The sequence below is a fragment of the Cryptosporidium ubiquitum genome (assembly GCF_001865345.1).
Source record: "Cryptosporidium ubiquitum isolate 39726 chromosome Unknown contig_32, whole genome shotgun sequence".
Taxonomy (NCBI): domain Eukaryota; phylum Apicomplexa; class Conoidasida; order Eucoccidiorida; family Cryptosporidiidae; genus Cryptosporidium; species Cryptosporidium ubiquitum.
The window spans coordinates 12,745-29,888 of NW_021639810.1; the positions used below are offsets into that span (position 1 = coordinate 12,745).

Consider the following 17,144-nt stretch of genomic DNA (forward strand, 5'->3'; position numbering starts at 1 on the left):
ATTAGATTAGGGCTATAAATAAGAAGATTTTTTGGATTTTTTCACATATTTAATACTTAAATTATTGTTTATAAAAGTAAAAATTTTTAATATTTTCCTAATTTATTAGGGGTGATCTCTAAGCTTGGTACACACTAAAAGAAAAATAGGGGCAATTTTGTGTGTAAGCTTTGAAAACTAGGAAAATTTTTTCTTTAATATTAGAAAAGTAGTGATAATATATGGGAAATTTAATCATTGGAAATCAAATAACCTAAACGTTTCTTTTTCTTCACAAAAAAAAACTTTCATTTGAATATCTTTAAAAAAAAAAAAGAGAATTCCAATGGAATCTAAATATAAAACAATTACGTGTTTTTTTTTTTTAACTATAATTCCGGCACTATTTTTTAAAGTGCATGTGGCTACATGCAAAGATTTACATGAACATGCAAAAGTCATATTAAAATACCCGCTATACTCAGGTTTAGAGGAGGAGTCATTTCAAATAATAGAAGGAAAACCATTAAGTGATTATTTGATAATAGGTGAAACAAAGTTAAAAAGTTTATTTGGATTAGAAGTTGAAGATGGATTAAAGGTTAGAGTGAATGAAATAGAATTGGAGAAATCAGAATTCAGTCATTCAATTTCGGAATTCAAGGTTGCAGAGAATGAAGACATATTAATAGAGTTTATTTTGAAAGATGAGTTTAATTCACAGAATAAGAGTAAAACGGAAACTCAGATTGATATGTTTGGAAAACAAGAGGATTATAATTTGAAAACACAAGAAGGAATACTAATTTTAGGCTTTTCTTCAATAGATGATGAAGTGTTTATTAATCCATCAAAGGTTCCAAAGACAGTTTCTGTAAGAGAAAAGTTTCCAATGACATTTGGAGAGTTAAAGAAAGTAATAGAAAATTTTGCAAATCCTCTGGAATTTTCAATAGAGTCAGTTAAAACGTTAAGAAACCCAAATAAAGAGTTAAAAATACAGATGAATAGCAAAGAACAGAATAAAATGTCAGATTTAGAGAATGGTGATTTGATAAAAATAAAGATAAGAGATTTAAGCTTAAGTAATGAGGAAAATGAAGATACAGAGATTAATAATGAGTCATATAGTTTTAAGGAAGATAATTTTCAAGGGTTTGAATCAGGAAGTCAGGGGGATTTCCCAGTAATGATCGTATTCTCGAACATAAAAGAAGTTCCAAGCAAATTAATCAATTTGAATGAGGACTCAAAAGTAGGAGATTTACTTGAAAGATTATATAAAATAACATTTCCAGGTACAGAAAATGCATTAATTTCAAAGGGAGATAGAATTGCGATTCAAAATGAGGAGGGGAGAGAGGTTGATCAAACTGAGGAAGTAGAGTTAAAAGATTTCGTTCCTGAAGGGGTAAATATTTCAAAAAATAGACCTTTTGTAATTTATGTAACAGTCTTTGGAGGCCAGGAGGAAGACAGCAAAGTCGATTATAGCGAATTAAGTATGAGACAGGATTTGAGCAAGATTTTTGAGAAAAAGGATGAGAAGGATATTGAAGATTTAGTATTTAATAGCAACAATCAAGTAAAAACTATTGATTCTGATTTTGAGGCAATACCAGATAGAAGAAAAGATCTTGATTCCCCAATTGTAAAATTTCTAAACCAGGTAGGGAAAATAGAATACGAAATAAAAGGGGATCCTTCTTTAACTACAATAGCATCATTATATTCTCAAGCCCAGCTAGTTTGGAATTCTAGGGGAAACAAAGAAAAGAACTGCTTATTAGTTTATGAAGGTAATAATAAAGAAGATAGTATAATTTTGGATCCAAATGATCATGAAACAATAAGTACATCAAAAATATATTACCAAGGGATGAATTTAACAATGAAAGAACCTAAAAAAGTAAAAGTTGAGATTCTGGTTTACTTGACCATAAGCAAAGAATCTGAAGATCAGATTGATGACAAAATTCTGTTTACTAGGAATCTAGAGATCCCAGAGATCATTTCAGTTTTCGATTTTCTAAAGATGGTTTATTTGAATTACAGTAATGAGCTATCCAAATACCTGATAATTGGAGTCCAAAAAAATATAGAAAACGAAAAGTTAATTGAGTACTTACCAGTTCCAAAGACTCCATCTTCAATCACATATTTAACATTTCACTCTGAAAGAAATGATGTAGGTGTATTTATAGAGGTTTTACCAACAAAAAGTGTTGAGATAATGTTAATGATTCCTTCAAATTCGATAGGCGAGGAAATATCAGAAAAAAGCGAGGAGGATTCAGATTTGAATGATGAGTCTTTGTTTGAATACAGGCTAAAGATACTTTCGAACACAACAGTAAAAGAGTTGATTGAAAGTTTGATAGAAAGGAAGATTCTGGATAAATCTATTCCAGCTAAAACAGTTCATATAAAAGACAAAGAATCAGATACTTACTTGAATAATGAGTACATTATTGGCCATCATTCTACTGGAAAAAAAGTTGGAAAGAAAAAAAGAATTAGCAAGATGATTTTTGTAGTTGAGATCATTGAAAAGTTTAATCTGAATGTGATGTTTTATAATTACAAAGGAGAAGAGTTCCCAATAGAGCCTTTTCAACTTATGGTAAAAAGTAATCAAAGTATTAAAAAGTTAAAAGAAGATATAGTTTCTAATGGAGTAAAACAGGGTATTTCACTAGATGTAAACCAGATGGGAATAGGGTCAGGGTTTGACATTGGGAAAGAGTTCAAAAAAGTAGTATATACAATATTAAAGGAAACTGATAAAGTAGAAAATAGCGGTTTACTTCCAAATGACGAATTAAGGGTCTATCTACTTAAAGAAAGTCAAGAAGGAACTGAAAAGAAAAAAAATACAGACTTTGGTATTGACAATCAAATAAAGTTTGAAAATATGAGCATTAATCAAGGATCAGGACCTAAGTTGGAGATTCCTTTAAGTATAGAAAATTGTCCATTAAATACAATGTTGGAGAGAAGGTGGTTCATAGTTCCAATGACTTTAGGACTTCCAATTGGTGAGCTAAAGGAATTGATCGACAACATAGCGATGTTGGGGGGAATGGACTTTGATTTGTTTGGTGAAACTGAAAAGGGTAAACTTGAATTAAATCAGGAATCTGAAAGTTGTTTGAGTTTGGGAGTTACTGAATTAGGGCATTTGACGGCCATTTGTAATGGAAAAAAGATTCATAGGGCTAATAGAAAAGTAGAACTGGACAAATCTGTATCTCAGGCAATTCTCGATGATATATGTGAAGATGATGAAAATTCTGATAAATGCAATAAACCAACAGGAGAGGTTTTGGATAAACTTTCAAATTACAAAAAAGATCAAGTAGATGCTTTTTTTGAAGAAGATTCAACGGAAGAGTTGAGTGAGAAAGAGATCAAGGAGAGAGAAGAGAAAAATAGAGAATCTATGGAATTATTAAAAAGAATTGAGAAGAAAATCAATCAATTGGAGGAGGAAGAACTTAAATTAAAAAAAAATAAAAAGATGATGGATAAGCTAATTAAAAAGGAAACATTGAATTCTTCAAAAAACAATCTAAATGAAAAAGAATTGGTAAAGTTACTGAGAGATTTTCTAACAGTTTATGTTTCTAAAGGGACCGCCGGACTTAATAGATTCTGTAGAAGACAAGGGTCTGATAGGATTGAACAGCTTGTAATGTATACTTCCACAATTGAGGGGAGAAAAATGTCAAGAAAGCTAGCAAAGAAGATTGCGGAAAGAGAAAGGAGAAAAAACAAAGCAAGGAAAAATAAAAGAAAAGCCTTCAGTGGCAAGAACATGATGTTGAATCTCGAATACTCTATAATGCCCAAAATTGCTCAATACTCTGAGTACGAAGAAGAATCATCTTCTTCATACACAAGCGAAAACAGCGATTTAAGTCGCTCAGAAGAGCAAAGCATTCCTCAAGTTAAAGGCAGCACAAAATTAAAAAAGAAATTAACGAAAAACAGAGATTTGGAGAAAAGGTCTTTGAATGGGGATTTAGACCCTGTTACAAAAATCCAAAAGAGAAGTAAAAAAAAGAATAGAATTATAAGAGCTTTAAAAAAAATACCAGTCATATCTCCAACTGTCTCATTTCTCTACTCTCGTCTCTCAACTAGAGGTAAGAAGAGGAGGAAGGCAAAAAAGTATATCAAAGAAATACGTGAATTGGAGATCCAGTTCAGAAAAAAAGCATACGAACATTTTCAAAATATAAATCATTCTCAAAAAAGAAATGAAAATCAAGAAGAAGATTACATGATATATTTAATGAGCTATTAGTAATTATACAGTTTTTTAAATCAAATTCCTATTTTTAAGTCTAGTACAAATTAAGATATTTCTATCTCAAAACCTAACCATTTTTTGCTATTCAAATTAGGATAAACTTAGGCTTCGGAGGAAATTATCATTTTTATTTATATCACTTGTTCTCTCAACCACATGTTCCATTGTTTTTTTTTGCATGCACCAGTACCGGTATTGTATTATATGCCATGCATGCCCGCCAAATTACTGCAAATACTTTCTTACTTGACATGTAGTGGCTAGTACGTATAAAGTGTGAGGAAAGGACAATGATTTAAAGAAAAGACTTAAAAAGTTTTAAAGTTGTGAGAAGGTAGTGTAGAGTATAAGTAGGTAGAAAAAACTACAAAGTAAGAAATTCAGGTAAAGTGTAGGAGCTTTGCTTGAATTTAGGTAGAAGGTAAAATGTTTGTAATAAAGTGGGCATGCAATGTTTTTCTAATTATATTTGGTGCAATATTTTTGAAAACATATGCTTTAAAAGAGTTTGAAGCTTTTCAACTTGGTAGAGTTGAACCTCAAAAGTTAAAGATTAATTCAAAAACAACTTCTCTAAACGAAGATGGTTCACTAGGTGTTTACTCTTTTAATAATCTTAAGAATGAAACCGTTATCACAAGTATTTTGTTTCCAGATTATGCAGTATTGTTTGATCAAGGTAGAAGACAATTTTGTTCAGGCAAGTATTCAGCTGATTCTCATATTTATACAGCAGGGAATGAAATAACTTTTTTCTTAAACTATTGGACTGATCAATATACAGACAGATACTGGGTTTTAGAATCAGATCAGGGAGTAATATGTATGCTTCCTTATAGCTTGGAAACTAACTTTACAAAAGTTTTTACTCATGTTGATTCAGATTTTCAGTTTGAGCTTGCTCCTACATATGAACCAAATAATACAAACTCTATAATTAAGCAAAGTCCTCTATTTCAATATTCCCAAAGCTGTACTTTAGGCTTGTTTCAAGGATGTTTTTCATCAGAGTTTGTCCTTTCTCTTCCAGATTCCTCATTTACTTCTGGACTGGAGTTCATAGTTAGAGGTATGTCTTTATTTAGAACATCAAAGGGAATATTCTCAGAGCTCGTATTTTATGATAAAACAGCTTCTAATGGGAAAATATTGCATATACTCATTAATCCAAATATGATTGGGATCCATCTAGAGAAAGCTGGGACCCAGGTTTGGGGAGAGTTAAATAACCAAATAGAAATTGGAAACATGAAGTTCATTTATGACTTTAGAGTCATTTTTAAAGAAAAATGGGTATATGTTGTTTCTCAAGAAGGTCAGACCTTGGTTTCATCTGAACTTCCTCAGGACTTTTCTACTGTCGGAAAGATTGTCTCTTCCCCAAGAAGTGTATCTGATCCGATCCTTATTCAGGTACTTCAAGCATCCACTCTGGTTATTTCAAAAGATTTCATTCAAAAAGAAGCATTTTGTATCCTCTCAACCGCACCATTAACCACTCAGATTCAAGATATTTTGGGATTTTATCCAGAAATTCTCTATACAGAAAGCTATCATCTTGATGTTACTTTGATTTTCCAGTCCCCAGAATCTATTCAAGATGAAGATCTACTTCTTGCAATTTCATTTGATGAAATTTTGATTGATCCATACAATCTTCAGATTCAAAAAACAGAATACTTAATATATCCAAAACTCAGAATTGGTATTTTTAAGGGATACATCTCTTTGGAGGATATGCAAACCAGAACCATTATAACTGGTTCATATCCAGCCCAGACTCAATCCAAAATAAATATTCAATTACAGCCATTAAAAAGTGATAATAAACTCAGAATCTTATATCAGATTGATCAATTAGCATGGTTTATGTTAGCTGAAGTTTCTGTTGATCCTGAGAGGCCTTTCAACAAAATCAAGTTTGAGAAAAATCCTAAACACTTAGAAATCCTTACTCATGCTTTTACAACTGGAGCAAAAGCTTCTTCTATTGTTTCCAATTATACAGATAGTACTTCATTCATCTCTCCAAAAGTTGGTAACCTTTGCAAGCTTTTGCCACTATCATATTGTAAGTCTCAGGATGTATCCTTTATTATTAAGGAACAAACAAAGGCAGATCAAACAATTCAAACAGAGTCTTTAATGAGTATAAATAACATCACCATTCAGATTCCTAATTTTCCAAGCTCTAACGATGATTTGATGTATAAATGGAAACTTTTATCAAATGATACTCCAGTATACGAAATTTCAATATTCCAAGCCTCTATTTCTATTGTCAACTTAATCACTTATGAGACAGTTGCTGGACCACCTATGAGTATTATCAGCCAATACTCTGAGAACATAGGCGTCTCAATCATATTCCAAGCTAACGATATCTTTATTGTTGACTCAGAAACTAATAACATTATAGCATCTATACCTGAATCTAAAAATCTCAATATTAACAAGATCCAAGCATCTTCTGATAATAGGATTTCTGTTAACTATTACTCGTCTTATGCATTTACTCCTGGTCCTAAGACAACTTCTACTCAATCTTCCATCCTGAACGTCCTGTTTGAGTGCCACTTTTTTAACCAGTGTGACATTGGGAATTATGTTTGTAAAGGATCCAGTGCAAGACAATTATGCAAAGATCCAGGGATCATGAAACTTTGGTATAATGGTCCTCTAATTTCTACTGATACTTCTTTGAACTTGGGAGTCTTTCCAAACTCCTTATCTGTTTTTACCATAGGAAGTCAAAACAATAACCTATTTATCATTAATGTATTTGAGAGTTATATCTCTCTAAATGATCTATTTTCAGGGAAATCTTGCTATAATCAACTTCCAAATAAGACAGTACTAACTCAAAGTTCAAATGTTAAGTTTGGTATTATTCTTTCAAATGGCAAGAAAGTGGATTTGGTATTTTTTTCTGACAATAACACTCCATATCTCCTCTGCTCTTTAAATATTGATGGAAGAATAATCTCTGATTTTTACTTCTTTGAGTCCAATGGTCAAGGGCTATCATCTACTATTGGAGACATTACAATGAATACTGAACAAGATGATCTAAGCAGTAGCTTGACTATAGTGCCTCTTCCTACAAATCACACTTATAGTATTTTGACTCCTTATATCTCAAGTGACCAATTAGATTTGGAGCTTAGTTATGAACTCAAAGCTAATATGGGAGTACATTTCGAAATTGAATTAGATCCAAACTCAGTTTCTCCATTGGTTGTTGGAATATCTATTTTAAATAAGTACCAGGATATTCATACTCAGTTATATATCTCAGGTGGAAGTAATCCTTCAGTGCTTCTAGGCTCTAATATTCCAGGAGTAGGAATTCTTACTAACCATTCCTCTATTCCAGATGAATGTACTTCTATCAAAGACTCCTTAATTAGTGGAGGTAATATTCAGTTCACTATTGGAGTGGATGTAGAAATCTTTATTAAAGAGAATTTGGGAATTAAAGAAGAAATTAAAATCCCATATTTGTATGTGATTTTGTGTAATCAAAGCTTAGCAAAAGTTCCTATGGGAGGTTTTAACATTTATAAGCTTTTGATTTCAAATAGATCAGTTTTATCTACAAGTACAACTTTAATTAATGGCTTCTATGCTAATAGATCTTCCTCCAAAATCAGAGATCTTTCTGTTGTTCCAATATCTACAGAAGATTCTTTATCAGATTATAAAGAAAATTGCGAGATTAGTCAGAATACCAAAGTTACTTCATACTGTCTTTCTTCTTCCTTAACAATTGAGGATTCTTCTGGCCTTATGGAAAATTATGAACTAACAGTTTATCTTGCAATCCAAGATTTCCCTGAATTCAAGTATGGGAATTCTACCTATTACAATGGAATTAGTTACCAAGTAGGCGGAATGTCCTCATTTGTGGTACTTTTTAATGAAACCCATCTTGGGGTTTTGAACTTAATAGAGAAAAGGGAAATCTGGAATCTCTATGGAAATGATGCTCTAATGTCAGTCTCCTCTTGGATCTCAATCTCAGTTAATAGGATTTCAGGATTTATCCATTTTACTTTGAATGACCAGATATTTGCAAGTTTTCCTGATTACCCATCTCAACATGTTTCAATTCAAGGTATTTCTTTACTCCAACCAGGATCTTGGAGTGTTTTTCAAGGAGTTAAACAGGACTCAATTTATGAGTCTAATAGATATCCCTTTATGTATCATGGATTTATAGAATGCTCATTTGAGGATGACTGCCAAGTTACCAATGAACAAACTTGTGTTGGTAACTCTTTTAGTGGACTCTGTCCATATCCAAGTCCAGATGGAATTGCTTGGCTCTTTAACTCTTTTGCTGAAGTAGCTACAGATGTAAACAATGGGACTTTTGGTAGGTCCTTTGAAATTCCTGACCTCGTTCATGCCTACAAATTGAATGATGGATTCTTTGATATCTTTGCTTTCTACTTTTTCAAAGACTATGCTGCTATACAGTATCTTTTAGATGGTACTGTCTGTAGAAACAGTTATGGTCTTGGAAATACATCTTCTTCTTTAGATATCATCCCTTCAAATTTTCAATGGGGTTTTTACCTTGGAAATGCGACTATCAATTTATTAACAGATCTGGGAGGTAGTGGAATCAAAGAAATTTGTAGTTTAAACATTCCAAAAAATACTGATCTTAGACTAAATGTGGTTTATCCAGTAGGTCATTTTCTTGGAATTATTGAAGCTACCAAAAAGAATAAAGCAAATCTAACAATTTCTGAGGTTCCTCCTGAACAGGAAACTGATGCAAATCCATGCATGTTAGAGATGTTTAAAAGATGTAAAATTAATGACCAAGTACAACTTTCACCCAATGATACTTATTTTAAATATAACTATGTCTTTGAATTCTCCTTTGTTTATGATGAGTCTAAAGAATACAATATAAACTTTAAAGGAATAACACCAAATTCTTCTTTAAACCCAACAAGTAGTAAAAAAGAGGATCTAATTAATCTAAGTATCTTAGGAAAGAGTCTCCAACTTTCTAATAGTCAAAGTGATGTTTCTATGGCAGATATCCTTTTGGAAAACGCTGTTTCAGGTACTACTGTATTTTCTTTGTTTGCTTATTTGTCTCCAAAAGAAGATCATTTTATTTTGGTTTCATCTTTAGATCTTGAGACGGAAAATACAAATAGCCGTCTCAGAAATTTGGCTCAAGGATATAAAGGAGTTTTAGTTTCTTTGAATGGAAAGATATCAGAGATAACAACAGATCAAATCTCTATTTCAAATCCAACAGTTTATTTAAATAACTGGCTTATAGAAGCCGATAGTTTGAAACCTTCATCCAAGCATTTAACTTGTATGCTGGACGAGATAAATCCCAATACTTGGTGTGTGGGTTTAAATGCAACTTACAATCAATTTGGTTCAGAGTCAAAACTTATTTGGTTTAATTTTACCTTCTCAAACGATATTCAGGGAGATTCAAGTACTTTTGAATATTATGACTCATATATCATCAAGAAAGAGAATAACACAGAGTTAATAGAAATCAATTTTGGTCGTAAGGAGTTTCAAGTTAAAGATCTTGTAAGTAATACATTAGCAGTTTCATTTTATCCCAATAAAACTGTTGTAGCACCTGGAATGAATTATAGAATGGGAATTGGAGTTTTGGAAGAAACACCAGACCAAATTTATTTCTGTGATGTGTTTAGTCATTTGCTTTTAAATATTCCTTTCAATTCTTCAGAGATCTCTGGAACTAATTATATAGTAAATAACAGAAAAGAGATTTTCTCCTACTTTATGCTTGATTCTAAACCTCTTTCAATTAATGAAACACTTGTACAAGGTTATAAATCATGTTCTTTTGAGTCAAAGTGTGGTCTTGAAACTTTAACATGTACAAGTCAGGTTTTAGAATATCCATGTCCAAGATCTACTCCAGGTTTATATTGGTTGATTAGTTCAAAAATTTTAGACACAAATCTCTCTAGTGGTGATTGGGGAAAAGAGTTTGTCTTTGATAATCTACTTGGTTCCTATATCATTTTAGGAGATCCAAATATCAAATTTATAATTCACTTCTTTCGTAATAAAATAGTATTTTTGGATCCTAATTATAATCTTTCATGTTCTGGTCCTTATATCTCAAATAAACCAGCACCACAAGGAGGTAATGCAAATTGGAGTATTGGTTTTGACTCAAATGATATGGTTTTTCTTGGATTTTTTGATCAAATAAATCAAAAACATTATACAATTTGTGGATTTAAGAATTTTGGAAAAGATATACCTTTTGTATCAATACTACCAGTTGGTTCAACACCAGCAGTCAGTGTTTTCAGGCAGTTTGGATCTGGTTTCCCAACTGGAGGATTTGAATCCACATCAAGCTTGCAAAATAATTATGGATTTTATCATCCAGAATTTAATACTACCAGCCAGGAGTATATTCCTTCAGCTCCTTATGGTATGAATCTTCCATTTCTACCAGTAGGAGTTCCAGCAATTGATAGTCAGGGCCTGGAAACTCCTCCTGGCTTTTTCTTTAACAAAACAACAAGTCAGTATGAACCTTTAGGATCTTCTGAGGATCCTAACTCATTAAGACCTCCTATTCCTTTCCAATTAACAGAAGGAATTGACGAGTGTGAATTAGAAATCTATTCTTTCTGTAACTCAACCAATGTTTCTTTACTTTCTTCAATGAATAATCTAGAGGAGAGAGATTGGAGCTTATTTGTTATGGTTTCAACAGGAATACCAACTTATCCTCAAGATTCAAAACCTGACTTTAACTTTCAATTTAAATTCAAAGATGAACAAGATCAAATCAAGTTTACTATAAACATTTCTAACTCTTCTATAGTTATTTTTGGTTCTGATTCATCTCAAATTGCAATAGCAGTATCTCCTCAATGTGGTCCATATTGTTCAACTTATCCAAAAGGTTACTTTACATTTTGGTTACAAAAGAAGTCTACTGAAAACAAGTTCAGTTTAAGTGTAGACTATAATAGACTTCTCTTAGTAGAATTTGAATCTGATAATAGAAATTTCACCAAGGTGGAAAGTATAGGGGATTCAGTACATAATCCTGTTCCCACTAAGACTTATGTCCTTTGGAATTTGTTGGATATGTCAGATTCTCCAAAAGAAATTGCTACTACTACTACTACTACTACAAAGATACCTTGGGACAAAGATATTAAAGATGAATGTCATTTAGAGCTAAATCAACCTTGTAGAGGAAATGATGCAATCTTAGATAAGCCTCTTAATAATGGAGATATTATTTGGATTAATACTCTATTGGGAAAATCAAGTAATCCAATACAGTTGGATGGAAATGATTATTGGTTTAATTATAACTTTAAGAAAAATGACTCTAATTCTGTGATCTCTTTGCTTTTCAATGAAACATCAGTGGCTATTTATTTGTATAACAGTCAAGAAACTCTTTCTTCAAGATATACTAACCAGCATCTGTTATATGAAGGAATGGATATCACAATTGGTTTAGCATTCAATAGATTTGGTCTCTTTTTGTTGAATAAAGACTTTAATGCATTAATCCATGATCCAAGTATCAAGACTTTAGATTATAATCAGATTACACAAGAAAATGTTCCAGATCATATTTCCAATTTTTTACTCAAGGACAAATTTACATATCCAAAGAACATATTATTCAGAGGATATGAAACTTGTAGTTTATATGAGGACTGTAAGACAAGTTCTAAATCTTGTGAATCTCAAGCTATGGTTGAAATGTGTAATCCAATTCAACCAGGTACTGAGATATCTGTTCAAACAAATATCTCAGAAACTAACGTCAATAATGGAACTTGGGGAACTCCTTTAATTCAAAGTGATCTCTTTAATATATTCCATCTTGGAAATGGAGATAAAGATATGTATACAATTTACTTATATAAAGACAGAATAGTACTGGAAGATATGGTTAATTATATTTCTTGTGGTGGACCATATCCTAATGGGAAGACTTTGGATTTAGGTTCAACCTTAGAGTGGTCTATAGGCTTGGATTCAAAGAAGTACTTGTTTTTGAATGTTTTAAATGTTTTAAATGATACAAATAGTAATATGCTTACAGTTTGTTCTATGTCTTTAATTGAAGGTATTCATTCTTTGGATTTTATTTCACCAAGTGGTTTTAATCCAAGTAATTCTATTTTTATTCAAAAGATTGGCTCTTTCAAACAGGGAGGGTATGAATCTACTTCTAAAGGTGATATTGGATATTACTTCCCAATCTATGATGTCTCAAAAGATGAATATCTTCCTGATATTGTTTACGGTGATAGTTTTTCTTATTATCCTCCAGGAATTCATCCTGCTCCTATAACTGACGATAATTTAAATAATCCTCCAGGTTATCATTACAATACTACAACTGGTCAGTTTGAAAAAGATGAAAACAATTTGAATTCTGATTTGGAAAATCCTTCCAGACCAACCCATATTGTGAATGGTATTCCACAGTGTGAGCTTAGTTTATTCACAACTTGTAATGCTTCATCCATTAAGATTATACCAGAAGACATAGTCTTTAAAGAATTCTGGACTTTATTTGTGATTTCTAGTACTGGAATTCCACCAAAAGTTTCAGAATCTAATCCATTTAATTATAAGTATGAATTTATCAATACAGAAAATGGTAAAGAAGAATTAGTATTAAGTTTGATAATATCTAATGAGACAGTAACTTTTAGGAATGAAAAGAATAATACAGAAAATATTGTTGGATCACCACAATGTGGTCCATATTGTTCTACATATCCAAAAGGTTTCTTTGCTTTTTGGTTAACTTATGATTCTATTACCAACAAATACATTGTTTCTATTGAAAATAACTCAAAAAAATTGGTTGAAATTGACTCAGGAGGAGTGGAATTTCACCAAGTCAGGCCATGTCAGGCTTGTCAGGGAGTTCCTGAGTCAGAGATGTATAGTATATGGAAATTATTTGGTTCCAAAACTCAACCTACTGAAGTTTCTACTACCACTACTACTACTACAAAAGCACCTTGGCAGGATCAAATAGTAGAAAATTGTATAGTTTCTCAAGGATCTGATCCTTGTAGAGGAACCAATGTAGAAGTTTTACCTGAAATACAAGAAGGAGATATTCTTTGGATTAATACAACACTTGAAATTTCAGATCCAAAAATTCGAGTAAATAACAAATTATATTGGCAAGGAATACAATTTAAAAAGAATAACCAAAATGTATTTTCTTTGCTTTTTGATGAAATGTTTCTTTTAGTACATATAGAAAATGCTGAAAATGAGTATTATTCACCATATACAAATTATACATTAAGTTATTCAGGAAGAGAAATTTTAATTGGAGTAGCAAGAAGTAAGTATGGTTATTTTATTCTAAATCAAAATCTTGGATCTTTGATTACTTTAAATTCAAATGGTATTGATCTTTCCTTTAATCAAGCTTTTCCATTATCCAGTCATGATATAGTCTCTAACTTTGAACTTGAAAATGGTTTTCTTCTACCTATAAACTATTTGTTTATTGGTTATGAAACTTGTTCTTTAAATGAAGATTGTATCTTAGAAACTACTTCTTGTGTTTCCCAAGTCCTTAAAGGATTGTGTCCAAATCCTAATAGTAACAGGGTATGGATAATTGAAACTGAGATCTCTGAAACAAATATCAATAATGGAACTTGGAGTGAAAGTCTTGTTTTAGATGGTCTTATGAATACTTATTTTTTAAGTACTTCTTCAGAAATACTTTATAATGTTTTATTATTTGATAATAGAATAGTTATTGAAGATGTTGATAATAATATTACATGTTCTGGAGCTTATCCAGATGCAGTCCAAATAACATATGGAAAGAAATTCATTTGGTCTTTTGGATTTAATGAAAATTCTAAGATGATATACTTTAATTCTGCTACACAGGATAATCCTTCTCAGTTCAGAACAATTTGTTCTATGCCTTATACAGGTAAAAGATCTCAAATATCTACAGTTTATCCTCTTGGTTATGCTCCTTCTAAAGCTATATTTACTCAAAAAAAGAATGGTTTACCAGAGGGTGGTTTTCAAACTACATCAATACCAAACAATGGTTTTTATTTTCCAGATCAAAATAATGATACTGGAGTCTTTCAACCTGAAAATAAATATGGACAATATTATCCAGAGTTTCCACTTGGATTAAAACCTGCTCCAACTAATGGAGATAATACAAATACTCCAGAAAATTATCATTATAATTCTACAACTGGACAATTTGAAAAGAATCCAGATCATCCAGATCCAAATGAATTAAATCCATTTCAACCAACTCATATTGTAGATGGTATTTCAGAATGTGATTTATATTTATTTTCAACATGTAATGGTACTTCTGCCAAGATTATTCCACCAGATACCATATTTAAGAAAAAATGGACTTTATTTGTAATTTTGGCAACAGGGATTCCAAAATATCCAGATCAATCTAATAATGTTGCTTTTAATTATAAATATAACTTTGTAAAATATCAAGATAATACTTCAACTGGAGGAGTAAATACTCAAGAAGTTGTTTTGTCTCTTTCTTTTAATAATGATACAATAACATTCAAGAATGAGAAAACTAATATTGAAAATATGGTAGGATCTCCTCAGTGTGGTCCATATTGTTCTACTTATCCAAATGGATTTTTCACTTTTTGGTTAACTTATGATATTGATACAAATAAATATGTAATCTCAATAGATAGTAATTCTAAAAAATTAATAGAAATAGAAGCTGAAATGACTCAAGATTTAGCTTTTAATAAAATTGTTCCAGAGATAGATACAAATACAGGAGGTGATATCTCTAAAACATATAGTGTTTGGCAACTAACTAAAATGAAAAAAATACCAGATTCTACTGCTGTAACTACTACTACTACTACTACTACTACCACCAGTACAACATCAACTACTACAGAAATACCTTGGTATGATTCAGAATTAGATGAATGTCCAATTATTATAAATAAACCATGTAGAGGAATTAATGGAGTATTAGATACACCTTTTGTACATGGTAATTTATTATGGATAAATGGAACATTAGGTAATGAAATTGAGGGTAGATTATTATTGGATAGTAAAAATTTAATGGGATATGATATAATGAATGATAATCAAAATGTGATGACATTATTATTAAATGAAACATTTATAGGTGTTTATGATTTAACTAAAGATCAAGAATATTATTCATATTATACAAATGAAAGTTTAGCATATAATGGAATGGAATTTAAGATAGGAATAGGATGGAGTAAATTAGGATTATTTATTTTAAATGAATATTCAAGTAGTTTAATAGAAATACAAACTCATTCAGATTATACATTTAATAAAGTAAGAGCAAGAGGGCCAATTATGTATAAATATGTGGATTATGTATTATTAGATAATTTCTTATATCCAAATGGTTTATTATACTTGGGTTATGAAACATGTTCATTTAATGGAGAATGTAAGGTTAAATCATTAGAATGTAGTTCTCAAGTATTAACAGGATTATGTTTAAAAAAATCACCAGGAATAAGTTGGAAAATGGAAACTATATTAGCTCAAACTAATGTAAATAATGGAACTTGGGGTGATTTTTATTCATTAAATAGTTTAATTAATATATATACATTAAATAATGGTATAGAAGATATATTAGTAGTTTATTTCTTTGATAATAGAGTAGCTATACAGGATTTAGTTAATTCAAATGCTTGTTCTGGTCCTTATCCTAATAATTCACAAGTAAATGTTGGTGATTTAATAATATGGTCAATAGGAATAGATTATGATATGAATTTATATTTGAATATAATAGATAATAATGAAAAAAAAAATTATACAGTTTGTTATATAAAGAATTCAAATCAATTTGGAGGATTTAAATATTTATCTCCTTTAGGTTATAAACCAAATTATTCAAGATTTATTCAAGAATTATCTCCTCAATTTCAAGATGGTGGTTATGAATCAACATCTACTCCTGATAATGGATATTATTTTCCAGAAAAAGATCAAAATAGTGGAAAATATAATCCTAATGATAAATATGGAGAAAGTTATCCATTTTTCCCACCAGGAGTTCATCCAGCTCCAATAAATGGAGATAATACAAATACTCCAGAAAATTATCATTATAATTCTACAACTGGACAATTTGAAAAGAATCCAGATCATCCAGATCCAAATGAATTAAATCCATTTCAACCAAATCATATTGTAGATGGTATTTCAGAATGTAATCTTTATTTATTCTCAACTTGTAATGGTACTTCTGCAAAGATTATGCCAGATGGTACTGTTTTTAAACAAGGATGGACTTTATTTGTAATGATTAGTACTGGTGTACCTATGAATGATAACATAAATAATTATAATTACAAATATGAATTTATGAGTACTAATGATGATGGATCTGATATAGTTGTATTATCATTGGAATATAGTAATCAGACTGTGACATTTAGGAATAATTTAAATAATACTGAGAATGTGGTAGGATCTCCTCAATGTGGTCCATATTGTTCTACTTATCCTAAAGGTTACTTTGCTTTTTGGTTAACTTATGAATCAACTTATAATTACTTTATTGTTTCTGTTAATAATAATAATAATTATTTGACATCTATTTCAGCTGATGGAATTAGTAAGATGTTCAATAAGATTGTCCCTAAAGGAAATGATGTTGGTAATACCTTTAATATTTGGTATTTGAATAGTCAAAGTAGGACACCAGTTTCAATTGCTACAACAACTACTACGACCAGCAGTACAAGCTCCACTAGTACTTCTACTAGTACTTCTAGTA

General features: G+C 30.8%; 2 protein-coding genes across 2 annotated transcripts; both read left to right on the forward strand.

Annotated features, from left to right (window-relative positions):
- Window positions 1–325: 325 nt before the first annotated feature.
- Window positions 326–4,288, forward strand: cubi_00883 (uncharacterized protein; the record flags this gene model as incomplete). Its single annotated transcript, XM_029017895.1, has 1 exon — window positions 326–4,288. The coding sequence occupies one exon, from the start codon at window positions 326–328 to the stop codon at window positions 4,286–4,288; it is 3,963 nt and encodes a 1,320-aa protein (XP_028876092.1).
- A 432-nt stretch (window positions 4,289–4,720) lies between these two features.
- On the forward strand, window positions 4,721–17,133 carry cubi_00884 (uncharacterized protein; the record flags this gene model as incomplete). Its single annotated transcript, XM_029017896.1, has 2 exons — window positions 4,721–17,071; window positions 17,122–17,133. The coding sequence occupies 2 exons, from the start codon at window positions 4,721–4,723 to the stop codon at window positions 17,131–17,133; spliced, it is 12,363 nt and encodes a 4,120-aa protein (XP_028876093.1).
- Window positions 17,134–17,144: the final 11 nt, after the last annotated feature.